Source organism: Raphanus sativus, chromosome 5, assembly GCF_000801105.2.
Source record: "Raphanus sativus cultivar WK10039 chromosome 5, ASM80110v3, whole genome shotgun sequence".
NCBI classification, from domain to species: domain Eukaryota; kingdom Viridiplantae; phylum Streptophyta; class Magnoliopsida; order Brassicales; family Brassicaceae; genus Raphanus; species Raphanus sativus.
The window spans coordinates 11,171,523-11,188,469 of record NC_079515.1 but is presented as its reverse complement, the minus strand read 5'-3'; the positions used below and the strand labels follow the sequence as shown (position 1 = coordinate 11,188,469).

The window sequence follows — 16,947 nt, the reverse complement described above, 5'->3', positions numbered from 1 at the left end:
CATAGGTTTTAGTTATATTATAATTAAATTTAATTAAATTCAGATAAATTTGATTAATTTTGAGTGATTAAATTTTCTTTACTCTAGTTTCTATTTAATTTTTCCTTTTGTTTCGAATGAATGTTAACTTTTATTCATAAAAGACTTTTTTACATTAAATGTATCTTTAGTTTTTTCTTTTATTTTTGAACTTTAAATGTATCTTTAGTTTGAAAAAAAAAAACTCTACTCCTTTGCCACACCTGTAAAATGTTTACATTGGTGTTTCAAACCAGAATTGCAGAATGCATTCTAGTCCTTTCCTCCCTTTAAACACTCACCAGACTTGTTGCGGATCCTTCTTTTTTTTCTGGTAAAAAAAATATAACTTTAGTTTGGTTTCTGGTTACAAAATCAAACTAATCGACCTTCGCGAACCAAACCGATAATTGAATTTTGTTTGTAAACCTGTCGATCGGTTAAGAACCGGATATGCCTAATTGATAAGACAGAGAAGGGAAGTTAAGAAGACAAAAGTGATTACTCATCCCTCCACTTGTTTGGTCAAAAAGAAAATGGAAGCGGCGGCGACGAAGCAGAGCGTTACAAACCGACTTCTCACCGTGAAGTCAGCCTCCGGCAAGACTTACAGCCAATTAGCGGAGGAGACAGGTCTCACCAACGTCTACGTGGCTCAGCTGCTCCGTCGCCAAGCCCAGCTCAAACCCGACACAGTCCCAAAGCTCCGTGAAGCTTTGCCTGCCCTGACCGACGAACTAATCGCTGCCATGGTGTCTCCTCCGTGGAGATCATATGATCCAAACCTTATCCAAGAACCTACCGTCTACAGGTATTTTTCTTTTTTGTATTCTTTATTATATCCTCTGCCACGAAGTTAATTAGTATCTGGGCTTTTTCTTTATAGGTTGAATGAAGCAGTGATGCATTTCGGTGAGAGTATAAAAGAGATTATCAATGAAGATTTTGGCGATGGCATGTGAGTTCAAACTATCCTTGCTTGGTGTTGTTGTGAATGGAATAAATCTTAGTATGTAAAGTCTGAGTCATTATGGTCGCTCATAAGGATCATGATGTAGTATAGAATCATTTTCTCTGTTTCTTTGGTTCATATTCTGAGGATTGAAGTGAAACTTATTGTTTCACACTTTTTTGGAACAAGAACTAGACCGTGTTACAAGGTCCGTCCTTTTCTTCATGCAGATTATGTATCTAGTATCTAGATGCAGCATATGAACTGTTTGCTAATAGAGCTATAAGGCAATTTTTCACAGTCTCTTTTTGTTTCTCTTCATTCACGTTTGGTCCATTTTTTGCTTCTCCATGAGCCAAAACTTTGTTCTATTGGCCACTGCTGCTTCTTACTATGTTTTTTGAGTTACCTTGTGAACAATTGAGAAGGTAATATTTGTTTAGCAGTATCCTCTAAACGAATAAGATTGCTGTTTTTTTTTTTCTTATTCTTAAAGAAGTAGTGTATAGAGACCAAAAAGAGCTGTTGCAGAATGATCCATCCACCAAGAAACCTTTGAATTCTCTGTTAGTGGTTTTTGTTATAGCTGAACATTTTGTTACATTGTTGTGTGTGTATCAGCATGTCGGCGATAGACTTCTATTGCTCCGTGGACAAAGTTAAAGGAGTGGATGGTAATAACCGCGTTGTCGTGACACTTGATGGGAAGTATCTTTCTCATTCCGAACAGGTTAGTGTTTCTTTTGTAATCCATATTATTAGTATATTCATAAAATGTTTTGAATAACTTTGGGGTATCATTTTTGTTGCAGAGGACGGAGAATATGGTCTCAAGGCTAAACCTCAAGGGAAGTACAAGCGAATGATATGTAAAATGTAAGAATAAAACGATTCAGATGAATGTATGAAGCAATCCATGAAGGCCTTATGTCTAAAACTGTAACATTGTACGATTTATTGGGTTTGTTTATCTGTACTCTATGCAACTCCAGCCTCAAGCTGTTTCAGGTTGAATAAAATAAACACTATGAAACCTTTCTTATCTTCCTACTCAACATTGTGTAATTTAGTTTTGATTCATGCTGAGCACTGGTTGAGTAAAGATCTTAGCTGTATAAATCATTTGCTCTATTCTGTTCAAATCGTGTGGATTGAACTGAGCTTTCGTGATTTCTATTTTTGTGGCATTACGATCATGTAACTTCTAAAAGTAGGTAATGTCTATTTATTCGATTTGTCACATCGTTTCTAGATTCAGATGAAGCATCTTAGTTCCTATCATGCAAATGGTTTGTTGGTTCCATTGCAGACGAAACAACGGACTATAGACGATCATTTTCTACATGCTTTTTTTTTTATTGTTGTTAATCTGCATTCATTTCATGGCTAGCTTCTCTATGGGCCAAAACTTTTTCCTATACACCATTCATTGTTAGCTCTTATTATGTGCATAGTTTTGTTTCTTGGGTTAGTTGATTGTTTGCTTGTACATAATTTCGAAGGTAATAGTCCTCGAAAATGATATTAGCTCATTTAATTGCTGATGTTCTTATTAATAAGTACATCAATAAGTACACACTTTGTGTGTGTATATGTTTAGAATGACAGCGATAGACTTCTATTGCTATATCGAGAAAATTAAAAAAGTGAAAGTTAATAATCTTAGACAGCAGTAAGCTGTGGTATTACCTCATAAATCATATATTGTGTGATGTAAAAGGCTTTATTCAAGAATTGAATCACGGCTCCGACCGGTGACATGTAGTATTAAGGTTGACTAGATTCGATCTCCGCGCGTAACGCGGATAAGTGTTGAAATTGTTAAGTTTAAGATCATAAGTTTTGGATTTTGTTTGGGACTGGAGTATTCTATTTTCACATAATTATTTGAAATCTAATAGTTATTAAGTGAATGTAACCAATAAAAAAAAAGTAAAAGGATTGCTTATAGTAACGTAAATAATGTAAGAAATAGTTTAATTATTCTGAAGAATAAAGTCTCGTGGTCCATAATAAAAATAACCTGAAAAGGATAAAAATTAAGTTAGTTAACTTTATTTAAATATAATTACGAAATAATTGCTCTGAGAGGTTAAAGATACATACTTGATATAGCTGAATAAGAACTCTTTGTAAGTTTTCAAGTGGATGCCCCATTGTGCTTTATAAGTCTATTGAAGTTTTTTTTATGAGAAAACATTTTAAAATTGTTGGAATCGAGGCATCAATACCATTAGATCAGAATCATTCCCAAATTATGTCCTTAATGAATGTTGTAAAGTTTTCCAAAAATATCCTTAATGATATGAACAAACTAAAAAATTCATTAATGGCATTAGTGTCTTTCGATTTTATGGGCCTATTTCAATATTTAGATGGACTTGCTAACTAATTAAATGGGTTATGTTTTAATATAATCAAATTCAAATTCCATAAACTTTTTAATATCAATACCACAAATTAAAGTCTGTAATAATTTTAATAAGTTGATATTAGAGATTCAAATTTTGTAACTACACGAGGATAAGACTTAATCAAAAATATTATTGGCCAATTTATATGTTTAGCAATATTTTATATAAATTATAAATCTTTAAAATTATATAATAGCCCAAGTAAGAATTTCGGATAAAACCAATGTTTTGAAAACCGATCCGGACACTGAACCAGACGATTTACCGGGTTACTGGGTCATTGAGTCAACCACAGGTAAACCGCGGGTGAACCGCATATTAATAAATGAATTAATTTTATTATATAATAATATATTAGCTAATAAAATAAATAAAATAAAAATATATAAAACTAAAGTTATTACTTTCTAAATATCTTTAAAACATAAAATAATAGTTTGGATATGTATATATTTTATGTTTAATAAACATTTAGAATACTTAACTTAATTTTTTATATTTTTATTTTCATTTGATATACAACTAAAAAAAAATTATCTACTGGTTCAATCGATGGTTCAACTGGTACCAGGTTTTGGGTTTTAGTAGGTTTGAGCGGGTTTTTGCGGGTTTTTAAATTTTGGGTTTTTTACAAAACCCAATCAGAATTTATTTTGGGTCACCGAGTTTTCCGATTCAACTGCGGGTCCCGGTCGGATTTCAAAACACTGGATAAAACCATTGTTTAACTTAATTACAAACATAAAATCGTTGTGACGCATTTTAAATTTCGTCATACTGTACACATTATAACAAACCCGCATAATTGAAACTCGATCATGTCACAATTTATATATTTAAAACGAAGAATTATCAATCTTTATATCGAAAAAACAAAAAAAAATACCCGCCCTTATAATTTAAATTACAATACATATGTGGGGGAGAAGACCTTTGCAGATCTTTTTGTAGACAATGTTTTCATCTTGAGCTGGTGTGAATCTTTGTCTTTAATGATCGTTAATCCCGCTTTACTTGTAACACGTGAGAGAACGACATAAAATTGACCATGAGAGAACACATGTTTAGGCCGATATAAGATGACATTTTTTAAACTTTGGCCTTGGCTTTTGTTGATTGTCTTTGCATAACACAAGTTGGTATATTTATTGAATTTGGTAAATTTGAACTCATCTTCCTTCAACAAAATAAGCAACAAAAGTATATATACTATTATTTAAACTTAACAATTCAACACTTATCCGGGTTCACATGTTTTGTTTTATAATGAATTCAAAATGTTTTTTTTTATTCATTTGAAAATGACTAATGATAGTAGTTTTGACAATGGCTAATGATAGTAGTGTTTTATTTTGTTTTGTAGTTATTTAGGTCAAAGAAGAATAGCATAAATAGTTTTCATAGATTAATGTAATAAAATAGAATAAATAACTGTTAGTTCCGTAAATATAATTGAATTTTAAACATAAAGTAAAAAGTCGATGAAAAGATGTTAGGTGATGCATAAGATATATTGATTAATAATGTAAATCCCCTATTGTTTAAATAAGTTGCTCCTACTCGGAAATAAATAAAATTAACAAAAATATCAAACAACAACCCCGTTCATCCAAACCGGACAATTTGAAAACAGAAACCGGTTTATCTAATAGAACAATATGTATTTTTATATTTTATCTGATATCATATATCATACATATAATATAAATATTTTTAAACCAGCTTACATATTAAAAATTTTTTTTTAATAATGCTACATAATTTGAACCGGTAAACTGCGAAATATCTAAAAGAGTAAGACATGAAATCTTTAGCCGAAAAAAAAAAGAGTAAGACATATGAAAATATTTTACTCTTTTGTTGATATTGTTGAATTTGACTTTGATGATTTTAAATTATTGTCTAATTACCATAAATAAAGTGTAACTGTAAATATGATTCTGCCACTGAAAACAAACATGTTGTAAAAAGTTGTATTTGAAAAGCGTATTCATCATATATCACCAACTTTTAAATACACACAATTTCAAAACTATTCATGCCTTCACCAATTGTTGTGTCCAAGAGAAATTTCGAACATCTTAAAAAGACTATTGCTTGTTTTTATTTTATTGTGGGCTTGCACAACCATAGTGTCGGTCGGAAAACGTGTATCTTTTGATGATTTTTTTGTGGTAAAAATACTTTCTCAAAATTGAGATGATGCGTTAGGTTGGCTTGGATTTCATAGTATTTGTCTTTTAAAATATGAAACTTTTTCGTCAGCCTTAAAATTAAAAAGCTATTTTGTAAAAAGGAAATATGTATCAAACCTTTTACTGAATTGTATGTGGAGCTCTTGATGAAACTGGCCACCCGACAGGTATATACAAATTCCATCATCTATTCTTTTCCGGTTACTCTGTCCCATCCAAGAGGGAATGAATTAATAGAGATTGAAGAACATCGAGAGAGAAATGTAAAGGATGATATTATTCAATCTCGTTAACCGTAAAGTTTGTTATTTACAACTATATATAAGATTATCTAAACCGGACTAAACCAACTTAATTTACATGTACACTAAACCACTTTAAACCAACTGATATGAATGAATTCCGGCCCATATTGAAACCGTGTAAGAAGTCCCTACCAGGTTGCTGATTCTTCTTCTTCATGAGTGTATTGTTTCTGTTTGTATACAAATTCCAGAGAACAAAGTCACATGAGACTCTGAAATGCTTCCCTCTATGACTCTATCCTGAGGCTCGAGCAAGTCCCCTCATGAATCTCTAACGTAAACAATAAGAAGGCTTTTCTTCTCTGGTCGTCATCCTCTCTGATTGTATGATGCTTTGAACTGTTGAGCCTTGTCAATCCAGGGTTCAACTTTTCTTTTGATTTCACCAGTAGATATGGGTTCCTCGTATGTGTATCCATTTGCATGTACATCCCTGACTGTATTCTTCCTGTAAAGAGTAAATTTTGTTTTTAGCTTAGGTTCTTAATTCATAAAGAAAAATATAAAAGATTTTGGGACACATACGTGCAGAAAAGGCTGCTCTCATGAGGTCACCACATGAGCAATATACGAAAGAACATGGAGTTGCATTGAAATTCTGAATCTTTAAAATTTTCTCGAAGAATGCAGCCATCTCGAAGAATTAACCTTTCCCCAGCTCGCTTGATGTATTTAGATTAATGCCTTTGAGTACACCAGTCTCGATCACACATGATCTTCTGCCTTTTTTTAAGAAACTCTGAAAGCTGATCTAGTGCTTACATAAAGCCTTGTAAACTAACTTGTCAACTGCAGAAGAATGTAAGAACAAATTTCTCAAATCAAAAGGAAAATCAAAACAGAAAGTCTCAAATAATTTATAAAGGTCTAATGAGTCTGACCTTTTTTCTTATTCAGAATATATTTTCTATGCATTCAGGAATCAGGATGTTCTGTATATTGTTCAGGAATCACTGTAAGTAAGCTATAATAAAGAGAGGAATGGGAACCTCCTATAGTCTTCGTGTTAACGGTCGTGACCAGTAAGACGGTGGGGGTGTTCTCGTAGGATTTGAATTTTTTGCAAAAGTCTGTTGCAGCCTGGTCCCAAAGGTAGAGCTTCATCACTGGACCACTGCAAAATATCGACACTGAATGGTTAAGAGAAATACAGAGAGTGGTGTCTAAGAGAAAAGTAAATACGTACTCATGTGATTGCACATGAACCAGAAGATGCCTCGCCTTTGCAATCTCCACTTCGTCAAGGACGGGGCGATCAATGAGACTCTGTCCATTAACCAACTTCATGTGGCCAACTACGTCTATTACAAAATAGGAGTATAAGTTACATGACTCCAAGATAAGAAGTCTACTAATTTATCACCAAATGGAGTCGAAACACATACATATTACGCAACTCTATTATGATCAAAATGATCCAAGGACGAAAGGGAATAAGTTACGTGACCTAACGCTACAAACTACATAACCGAATTTCGTATGGGAATGATTTAGACAAACCAAAAGCTCTTAAAACTTGAACTACGTCCATCCACATGTCCCTCTTTAAAGAGTTAATACAGAGAATAATTCAGACAAACGAAGGACTCTTGAATATTCAACTACAGAGAATATTTAAGACCTAATCATGAATTTACTTTACACTAAAGAAGTCTGTGATTTCTGCATCTAAGCAGCAAGAAACGCTCAAAGAAACGATTAAACTACATCCAATCATCAAGCAATGCAAATCAGAGATGACGTGGGAATTAGAGAGCTTACCGTAGAGGTCTCCTTTGAGATCACAGTTAGCTTCGAACTCTGCATACGAATGAAACCGGAAACTGTCTTCATCAAAAGGGGTGGTACTGTCCTCAAGAACCGAGAGTTCAGAGTTCCATGAGAAAGACACGGTAACGGCATGATCAGAAACCTGATACACAGTTTTGTTCTTCGATCCGTAGAAGTTGTTGAGTTTGTAAACTGAGCCTCGTTTCATTTGATGCAAATATATTTATTAATACGTCCAGGCGAGATGAATCCTTGAATCACAGTTCCCTGTGAAGAATAACATAAGACGAAAGCAAAATAAATAAGAGAACAATGTTTTAAATTGACAAAGCGGGAACAAAATTGCATAATTTCGAAGATTCCATGTAAACACGACTCATCAAATCTCTGTTTCTAAACACGTTTTTTTTCAAACATTTTTTTAAGCAAAGCAAACAGATCATTGGAGGTAGTAATCTTAAACTTGCTTATATTCATCAAATCTCTAAACAGATAAATTACAAAATTATGAATCCCTAAACGGATTAATTACGAAGCTTTCATGTTACCTTTTCGTCCATGACCTAAATAAGTTGAAAATAAAGTATAAATTGAAGATTTCATATAACCTTTTCGTCGATGAGGAGCATCTCCAGGCCAATAAGCGTTTTCTTCACGGGGTTCCAAGCCTCCCAGAAGTGGATCAGACGGAATCGCAGCTGAGTTTCTTGGGGACCTAGAGAGATATCTCTGAAGAACATGACTTCTTCAACAGAAGCGGATGAGACAGGGGATTTCCCATGTGGTTTCGTCGCCATGAATTAAGATTAGAGCGGATAGGGTTTAGGTTTGTACAAACAAAGAAGTTCAGTATATAAAGAAGCAGGAGAAGAAGGAGTTGAAACGAAATCATTAAGAACATGTTGATTGAGCGAAGCGAAGTGGAGTGTTGATTGTGAATGAGTGGCTCGGTTTCAATCGGATGGAAGTCGAGAAGACGAAGTGATAGAGGAGATGATGTTGGTTTCATCCGGCATCGTCGTATCTACTTTTCTAATCTTATGTGAAGCAAACAATTAAGCCCATTCGGTTTGGTCTATGATTATTCGATTTGTGCAAATAACAAATGAAGTATGAAGCCCAAACGTAAGTCCAGTGTTTTATTAAAGTATGACGTGGAAGAAAAATATGTTCTGATTGGTGGATTAAATTTGCTGAGGTGGATAGCCTAGTTGATGCTTATATTTGCCTTTTAGTATTGTATTGATTTGCAGTATGTACTGTAATCCGATATAATTTGCAGTAAAAATTAGGTGGTAAAAACTGTAAGTTCATGTGGTAAGTTTATAGTAAAAATATGAGTTATAATATAGTTAAAACTAATGACTAATAACTTTTTTGATGTATAAGTTGCAGTATAATTTTTATAAATACTTAAACTATAAATTTAGAAATAATGAATTATTTAAAAACAAATAAAACATTATACCATTTAAAATAAATAATAATAAAACTATTTTTTGTTTTAAATATGTATATAATAAAAATTTGACAAAAAATAAGTTGCAATATATATTTTCTGAAAATTATAGTTACTAATAATACAATTGATTGGTAACCTTATATAAATTGTAGTAGATATTATTTCATATAAATAAAAAATTAGTAATTAAAATGATTGCCCATATCAAAATTTTAAAACGAAAATAGATTAGAGAAAATTAAACTCTACTACATTAAAACTAATGAAAGATACATAAACATATGTATTATATATGTAATAGCAAAAAATGTCATATAAACATATAACTTTATATACAAACATAACTAGTAATTTAAATTATAAAATAATTCTGTTGAATAATTTGAATGGACGTAGAATGCTGATAAAGAGACTAACAAATAAATAGTTATTAATTAACCAAAAGTTAATACAAATACCATGGAAAACGTTAGATAAAATTGTTCAATGTTTAAGAAAAAAAAGAAACGTGGAATAACAGAATTATCAAACACTAACTCAAGTCCTAATACACCATTTTTTCCTTGATGTTGGTTTATGATTTGATTTAGTGATTTTACAAAGAAGACAACTCAAAAATATAACTCAGCTTTACCACAATATAACTCAAACACAAAATCAAAAAGTTATAATTAAATCATGATTGGTAACATTTTTGATTTATACCCCTAACTCAAACTAAATCAAGTGTAAATCATGTTACCAATCAAAACCCACATCCCCATCCAATTTGAAGTAGATGATCACCATTCTACTAAAATCAATAAATTTTAATTTTTTGAAATAATAATTTTCACCTTTTTAAATAAAAATATTTTAAATAGATAAATATAAAAAGAGATTTTTAAAAATAAATTATAATTTTATAAATTAGTAAATTATTATTGTCCTGACATTGTTTATTTATAGTTTTTCACTTTAAATAGTCCTAGCAAACATTCAAAATATTTGAATAGCATATAAACTAGTAAAATTTTAGTCTCTGTTATTTTAATTTTTTTTTTGTCAACAGCCTGTTATTTATTTATTTTTTGTCAACCCACAGTATCTGTTTTTGAGGAAAAAAAAAGAAATTTTAGTATCTGTTTGCAAAAAAAAAAAAAAAGAATTAAACTGTGGTCGGGAAAGAAATATAACCAGCGGAATGTCCGTGAAAACAACAACTAGAGATTCCGTCTACACGTCAGCTTTCAACTTGGTTCATGTGCTGTCTGCAATCAAATCCCAACACGCTTTCTTTCTTTATTGATTTTGATTCGATTTGATCTCTCCATCTCTCTCCTTCCCCCACTAATCTCCGAGGAATCTCAGAAACTGTGACCTTTTGATTCTCTCTAGTAATCATCGTACGATCTGTTCAAAATTTTAAATGGCAGCAGAAGGGTTGAGAGTGGATCAAAGGCATGGCAAAGCCAGAGTTAGAGTTGGGAGAGTTTGGCGTCAAGGCTTGGATGGATCTCATCACTTTGTCGAATGGAACGTTAGCATCAGTCTTCTCTCTCACTGCCTCTCTTCTTACCACCGTGACGATAACTCCGACATCGTCGCCACCGATACCATGAAAAACACCGTAAGTCCAAATAATTTAAAAATGAAAACTTTTTGACTGATCTTGACTCAAAAAGACAAAAGCTTTGATGTTTTTTATTACATCCGATCATAGTTTATAGTCTGTCCCTGCTTGGTCTTGGATCATTGTAATGAAACAACTTGTTGGATCCTGAGGCTGGAGATATATATGTTGTGGTGTCACTATCTTGTTTGTTTTGTTTGACTGGAACATATCCAACTTAATTTGATCAGTTATGTTTTGAATGAAAAGGTTTATGTCAAGGCGAAAGAGTGTGGAGATCGACTCTCTGTTGAGGAATTTGCAATACTTTTAGGGAATCACTTTTGCTCCTTTTATCCACAGGTACTATCAGCTCAATATACACTCTGCCTTGTTACTCTTAAAAAACTGTGTGTGTACGTACCCATCTCTTTTCTTGTTTATTGTTTGTTCAAGGTTTACACTGCTATTGTTAATATCATTGAGAAGCCATGGGAGCGTGTATGCATCGATGGAAAGCCCCATTTACATGGTCGGTTTTGTGTGTTTTTTTTTTCTGGAACATGTTGTTTGATTAAGTTTCTCAATAAAGGTTTTATTGTTTTGTGTGAAGGTTTCAAGCTTGGGTCAGAGAACCATACTGTGGAGGCTACAGTACATAAGTCTGGTGCACTAACCTTAACTTCCGGTGTTGCAGGACTAGCTCTGCTTAAGACAACCCAGGTACACATCCTTCTCTTGTTCTTTTGAATTTTCTGTATTGTCACTGTGCGTTCAATGTCTTTTGGCTAGTGTTTCCTACGATGCATAGAGTTATTGGTTTGCAAAAGATGTTATTATTTGTGAATCTGCTTTGGAAAGAGATACTGTTAAGTAATTGTTCACGGAAGCCACTTTTATGCAAATGAACAGTCAGGATTTGAGAAGTTTGTGAGAGACAAGTACACCATTCTTCCTGATACTCGAGAGAGAATGCTTGCTACAGAGGTGAATGCATCTTGGAGGTATGAGTTAATCAATGATATTCTTATTTTTTTATTGATTCTTGAAACCGAAACTAGACGTTCATGGTGACAGGTATTCGTACGAGTCTGTTGCAAGCATTCCGAAAAAGGAACTCTACTTCAATGAGAAGTTCATGGAAGTAAAGAAAGTTCTGATGGATACTTTCTTTGGTCCTCCTGAAACCGGTGTGTACAGCCCTTCTGTCCAACGCACTCTCTATCTTATGGGAGGCGCTGTACTGAGAAGGTACCATCATCATATCTGTCTACATTCTCTTTCACTGTCCATGTGATTCTTACCATGATCATGTTCTTTTGACATATGATCAGGTTCGCTGATGTAGCATCGATTCACCTTAAAATGCCAAATATTCACTTTTTACCTGTAAATCTTTCATCCAAGGAAAACCCTTCAATGGTTAAGGTAAAAAATCTTCACTGTTTTTGTTGTCTTTTGTGATGATGACATTCCAAGATATGAATGGCTTCTGATATATTGTTTTTGCAGTTTAAGGATGATGTTTATCTGCCAACGGATGAACCTCATGGATCTATTGAAGCGACCCTAAGCCGCATAACCTCGAAAATGTAAGCTTTTGGACAATGCAATGATGGATTAAAGACTACTTCACATGTTCTACAACTTTTGGCTTTTGCCTTGTTTATGAAATAAAGAGGGACACTCTTCATGAGGTACACAAAAATGTATGTGATGCATGGGTTTGCATTTATATGCTATATAACTATGTAGTACAGAGCTTCCTTGTACCCAAAATATTTCAACTTGAATTATAATTTTCTTGTTTTGGTTGAAGTGAATCATTGCTCAATAAGGATCAGACACACTGTTGAAGGTGGTCATGATCTTTGCCTGTAGAATGAATTGAATTATTGAAGTATGGTCGATATAAGATTGTCAGTACAGAATGAAGAATCAATCATGAGTCCATATATTTAATAAAAGCTAACATTTGATTACTTCCACATGCAAAATATGAATCTCTTCGGTTAAAGAGCATAACATTTGAGAGTGGTACAAAAGAGAATGTTTGTGTAACTGAATGGGTCCAAGGGGTCGAGCAGTTAGGTTATCGGTATACCTGAACTGGCGGCGCATAAAGCAGACCAGAGCAGTTAGGTTATCGGTATACCTGAACTGGCGGCGCATAAAGCAGACCACACGGCGCCTAAAGCAGACCACAAAATTCTGTCCTTTAACTATAGTTAAAAATTTACAATATTTTAAATATGTAACTAAAATAGTATCAAATATTAATTATTAAAATTGTATTTTTGTTTAACGAAAAAAATATCAAAATATTATTTACAATTATCTTATCTATTCAGCGTAATGAAAGATAAGCAGTCGTATTCTAATCATCACTTATTATTTTTATATTTATTTATTAGTTAATTTTAAATTTTATTTCTTACTAATTTTTCTACTAATTCTAAAAATAAAAAATAATATTTATAAAATAGAGCAAAACATATTATAGAATCACTTCAACGTCAATGTTTCAATTTGTAAAATTTTGAGAAGCATAATAGAATTTCAATGAATATTAAAACTTTGTAATAATTTTACGTGTTTTTATTTCATTTTTTAAAAAAAATTACAACATAAGAAAGAAGAAAGGATAAAAGGCATAATAGAAGATGCATGCATTCCTAATAAAATTAATCACAATTTTATTGTTAATACAAATAATTTCTAATTCAAATTAATTATTATAATATTGCTTGTTAATACATGTATTCTAGCAAATATTAGCTGAAAGAGATAGAAAAGAAAAACTAAAAAAGTAAATTGTATTTTAATAGAGTAAAAAGATTAATTAGATTTATTAATTAAATTTAACATCTAATAATATATCATTTACTTTCGATCAAAAAAAGAATAATATATTATATATATATATATATATATCGTCTAACTTTATGGGCTTTAGCCGATGACTGGTCCTGCCTGAACTGAATCGATACTCAAATTTTCAAACATATTCTCAGAAATATTGAGTACCCTCAAGGTTCTCCTACACAAGCAGATGGTAGGATGACATTTTTTAAAGTACCTTTACGCATCCCTACTATCAACTCTCTCATGACATTTAGCAGTCAACCATTAAACAATTACATTTTTGAAAGATCATAAGAAAATAATATTCTTTTTATCTATCATGCTAACCAAATCAAAATTAGTAATAAATATTGATTCACTTTAGCTTAGTGCTAATGATTTTTGTTGGAGTTGTGGATGCATAAACCAGACGAAAGAACAAAGTAATGAAAGCTATTATAAGATACTTCTACTGAGAACTATTAATTATCTTGAGTGGACTGGTTCGGTGTAAAGGTTACGAAACTCAGTTAAAATCCCTGATTGTGTTGCTTGCATATGGTGAGGTTGTTCTGGATAATAACACTCCTCCATCTTATAGAGTTTCCATCGATTCCCAAGAAGAAGCGCAAGAATCACAAGAACAAGAGAGCGAAAGAGTGTATGTCATTCTTTGGTTGCATCTAATTTGTTTTTTGAGTGTTGAGTGAAACTCTAAACAATCACCATTTTATCCTATTTTTAGTGAAACCGAAACTAGACGTGGTGACAGGTCCTCGTGTGAGTCTGTTGCAAGCATCCCGGAAAAAGAACTCTACTTAAATGAGAAGTTCAGGTAGTAAAGAAGGTGCTGGTGGATATTTTCTTTGGTCATCATGAAACCGGTGTGTACAGCCCTTCTGTCCAAGGCACACTCCATCTTATGGGAAGGGCTGTACTAAGAAGGTACCATCATCATATATGTCGACATTCTCTTCACTGTTTATGTGATTCTTACCACGATCAAGTTCTTTTAACATGACTAGGTTCACTGATGTAACATCGATTCACCTTAAAATGCCAAATATACACTTTTTACATGTACATCTGTCAACCGAGGAAAACCCTTCAACGGTTAAGGTAAGAACCTTAACGTTTTTGTTACCTTTTCATAATGAAACTACAAGATATGAATATGAATGGTTTCTAATAAATTGATTTTCCAGTTTAAGGATGATGTGTACCTGCCAACGGATAAACCTCTTGGATCTATAGAAGCAACCCTAAGCCGTATAACCTCTAAAATGTAAGCTTTTGGACAATGCAATGACAAATTAAAGACTACTTCACATGTTCTTCAACTTTTGGCTTTTGCCTTGTTTTTGAAATAAAGAGGGTCACTCTTCATGTCCATGAGGTATGTATTGTAATTTGTAACTATGGTGTCTTCAAATAGTTTTTCAGTTAAAATAATGTGGTCAACAACAATAGATCCGACTACGATCTATTAAACATACACAAATGTGTAAAGCGTAATCCGTCTCTGACGACGAAAAGCCAATTGATGGTTTGAGCTTGTTTATGGGTTTTACATTGACCTACAGATATAACCAAGTCCCAATTTCATTATGGATGCCTCAGCTTCTTCAAACGTTAGCCACCTTATCATAAGGTCCTTATGAGAAGAAATCTTATAAATTATAATTGAGATAAGAGCGTTTGAGAAATGAGATGATTTTTTCTTTTATTAGAATCAGTAATAATAATAAGATCAACTAAATTTTGATCCGCGCTTCGAAAGCGCGGATATTATGTTTCACTTTCATGAAATATATTATTTGTTTGTAATTATTGAATGTATTTATCTTAGTAAAACTTTTTTTAAATAAATTTGATGCATAAAGTGTATGTGGCAAACTATGTATTTCTTTGACTTTATTTTATTCCCTCTCCAATCAACATATTTATTTGGGTTGTTGTTAAAATAAATGATTATAGATTTTGATCTACGCACCTGCGCGGATGTATATTTTGAAAAATATGATGATATTTGTTTTTCATGTAATTATTAGGGTTTGCCAAAATGACTCCGAAGAACAGAACCGATACTGATCCGAAAATATAGTACCAAACCCGAACATAAATTGATTAAATATTCGAATTATTCAAAATTTTCTTATTTAGAGAATCGGTTATGATCTGGACCAAAGTATTCGGGTACCTGAATTTATCTAAAAATAGATTTATATACTTAAATATTAATTATTTTTAGATTTAACGTATATAAAATATCAAGAATGATACTTTTAAATTGGTTTAAAATACTTGAAAATATATATAGATAGTCAAAAATAAATATCTGAAATAGTTAAAGTATACTCAAATCACCAAAAATACTTAAAATTATTATTGATTCCGTATCCAAAATTTTAAATCAAGCCAATTGATATGTTAAGCTTAGGTATTCTGACATATACTATTTAAATTTATAGGTAATATATTATTTTATTTAACAATTTTGAGAAATTTAAAACTCAAACTTTAAATGGGTTTTGAGAAATTTATAGGTAATATAAAACTTTAAAAATAATATAAATGGGTTATCCAAACCCGAACCAATCTCACAAAGATTCAAATCAAACTCAAACAAAAAATTTGAAATATCATAATAGGGTTGAAATCTTTGACCTCGAAAACCTGAAACGCAAACCGATCAGAACAAAACCCGTCTGGATACCCGAAAACCCATCCTTAGTCATTATTATATATTGTATACTTTCATCATATAATTAATCGTATTTTATACGTACCATCATATAAGTAATCATATAATTAATAGTATTTTATATGTACCATCATATAAATAATTACATATATTATATTTTTAAAATTTAATATGAAATATAAAAACCATAATTTGAGTTGATATTTCCAATTGAGCTTTGTATTGTATTTTATATATATATTGAAAACATTTTTTATAATGGACTTAGTAACTTAAGCCTATTACTTTTTTACTTAATACTACTATCTTTGTTTCCAAACAAAATTAATTTTAAAAGACTACAATTCATGTTTCCAAACAGTCTAAATTTTTTCAATACTCCTATCTAAGTCTCCAAACACTCTGATTTTGTACTTCAACTTCAAGAAACCCAATAAGGCGAACCCGGGTTCAAACCTCACCGGCCACACGGATATGAGTTATTGCTTTCGACTCATTTGAATGCCCAGGAGAGGGTTTATCCGTGGGCTGTACCTCCACCCGGGGGTTAGGCTTGTGTCATCATTGACCCGGGTTTAACCCTTATTTTTAGCAAAAAAAAAAACTTTAATAATATAGATATAGATAGTTGTATGGTTTGTGATATTCTTCATTCATAAGATAAATAATAGATAATATGACAAAAACAAACT

At 32.0% G+C, this 16,947-nt stretch overlaps 3 protein-coding genes across 6 annotated transcripts; 2 read left to right on the top strand and 1 right to left on the bottom strand.

The window, feature by feature from the left end:
* The first annotated feature begins 452 nt into the window (after window positions 1-452).
* On the top strand, window positions 453-2,005 carry LOC108837481 (cyanate hydratase). Of its 2 annotated transcripts, XM_018610521.2 has the most exons (4): window positions 487-829; window positions 905-976; window positions 1,592-1,700; window positions 1,783-2,005. In XM_018610521.2, exons 1-4 carry the CDS (start codon window positions 555-557, stop codon window positions 1,834-1,836), a joined length of 510 nt encoding a protein of 169 aa, XP_018466023.2. In that variant the 5' UTR covers window positions 487-554; the 3' UTR covers window positions 1,837-2,005. The 2 variants fall into 2 exon arrangements, with proteins under 2 accessions (XP_056866354.1, XP_018466023.2); XM_057010374.1 differs by lacking the exon at window positions 905-976 and having other exon boundaries at window positions 453-829.
* A 3,832-nt stretch (window positions 2,006-5,837) lies between these two features.
* Window positions 5,838-8,673, bottom strand: LOC108861972 (uncharacterized). 3 transcript variants are annotated; one of them, XM_018635975.2, is made up of 6 exons: window positions 8,263-8,673; window positions 7,646-7,921; window positions 7,071-7,185; window positions 6,766-6,998; window positions 6,410-6,673; window positions 5,838-6,332 (listed from the first exon to the last, which is right to left on the bottom strand). In XM_018635975.2, the coding sequence occupies exons 2-4, from the start codon at window positions 7,860-7,862 to the stop codon at window positions 6,800-6,802; spliced, it is 531 nt and encodes a 176-aa protein (XP_018491477.1). In that variant the 5' UTR covers window positions 7,863-7,921; window positions 8,263-8,673; the 3' UTR covers window positions 5,838-6,332; window positions 6,410-6,673; window positions 6,766-6,799. The 3 variants fall into 3 exon arrangements, with proteins under 3 accessions (XP_018491477.1, XP_018491478.1, XP_056866353.1); XM_018635976.2 differs by having other exon boundaries at window positions 6,874-6,998; window positions 8,263-8,672; XM_057010373.1 differs by having other exon boundaries at window positions 6,410-6,998.
* A 1,663-nt stretch (window positions 8,674-10,336) lies between these two features.
* Window positions 10,337-12,525, top strand: LOC108861971 (uricase). The gene is made up of 8 exons (XM_018635974.2): window positions 10,337-10,725; window positions 10,978-11,070; window positions 11,164-11,239; window positions 11,321-11,430; window positions 11,620-11,711; window positions 11,785-11,958; window positions 12,042-12,135; window positions 12,220-12,525. The coding sequence occupies exons 1-8, from the start codon at window positions 10,525-10,527 to the stop codon at window positions 12,301-12,303; spliced, it is 924 nt and encodes a 307-aa protein (XP_018491476.1). The 5' UTR covers window positions 10,337-10,524; the 3' UTR covers window positions 12,304-12,525.
* Window positions 12,526-16,947: the final 4,422 nt, after the last annotated feature.

What these genes read in the sequence shown, in the direction of transcription:
- LOC108861971 (XM_018635974.2), top strand. Translation starts at nt 10,525, where the DNA reads ATGGCAGCAGAAGGGTTGAGAGTGGATCAAAGGCATGGCAAAGCCAGA. An exon ending in TGGAAAGCCCCATTTACATG is followed by an intron (nt 11,240 to 11,320) that starts GTCGGTTTTGTG and finishes TTTTGTGTGAAG; the next exon opens with GTTTCAAGCTTGGGTCAGAG. An exon ending in AAAACCCTTCAATGGTTAAG is followed by an intron (nt 12,136 to 12,219) that starts GTAAAAAATCTT and finishes TTGTTTTTGCAG; the next exon opens with TTTAAGGATGATGTTTATCT.
- LOC108861972 (XM_057010373.1), bottom strand. Translation starts at nt 7,862, where the DNA reads ATGAAACGAGGCTCAGTTTACAAACTCAACAACTTCTACGGATCGAAG. An exon ending in TCTCAAAGGAGACCTCTACG is followed by an intron (nt 7,186 to 7,645) that starts GTAAGCTCTCTA and finishes ATTTTGTAATAG; the next exon opens with ACGTAGTTGGCCACATGAAG. An exon ending in GTTCATGTGCAATCACATGA is followed by an intron (nt 6,999 to 7,070) that starts GTACGTATTTAC and finishes GATATTTTGCAG; the next exon opens with TGGTCCAGTGATGAAGCTCT.
- LOC108837481 (XM_018610521.2), top strand. Translation starts at nt 555, where the DNA reads ATGGAAGCGGCGGCGACGAAGCAGAGCGTTACAAACCGACTTCTCACC. An exon ending in CAAGAACCTACCGTCTACAG is followed by an intron (nt 830 to 904) that starts GTATTTTTCTTT and finishes TTTTCTTTATAG; the next exon opens with GTTGAATGAAGCAGTGATGC. An exon ending in GAAGATTTTGGCGATGGCAT is followed by an intron (nt 977 to 1,591) that starts GTGAGTTCAAAC and finishes TGTGTGTATCAG; the next exon opens with CATGTCGGCGATAGACTTCT.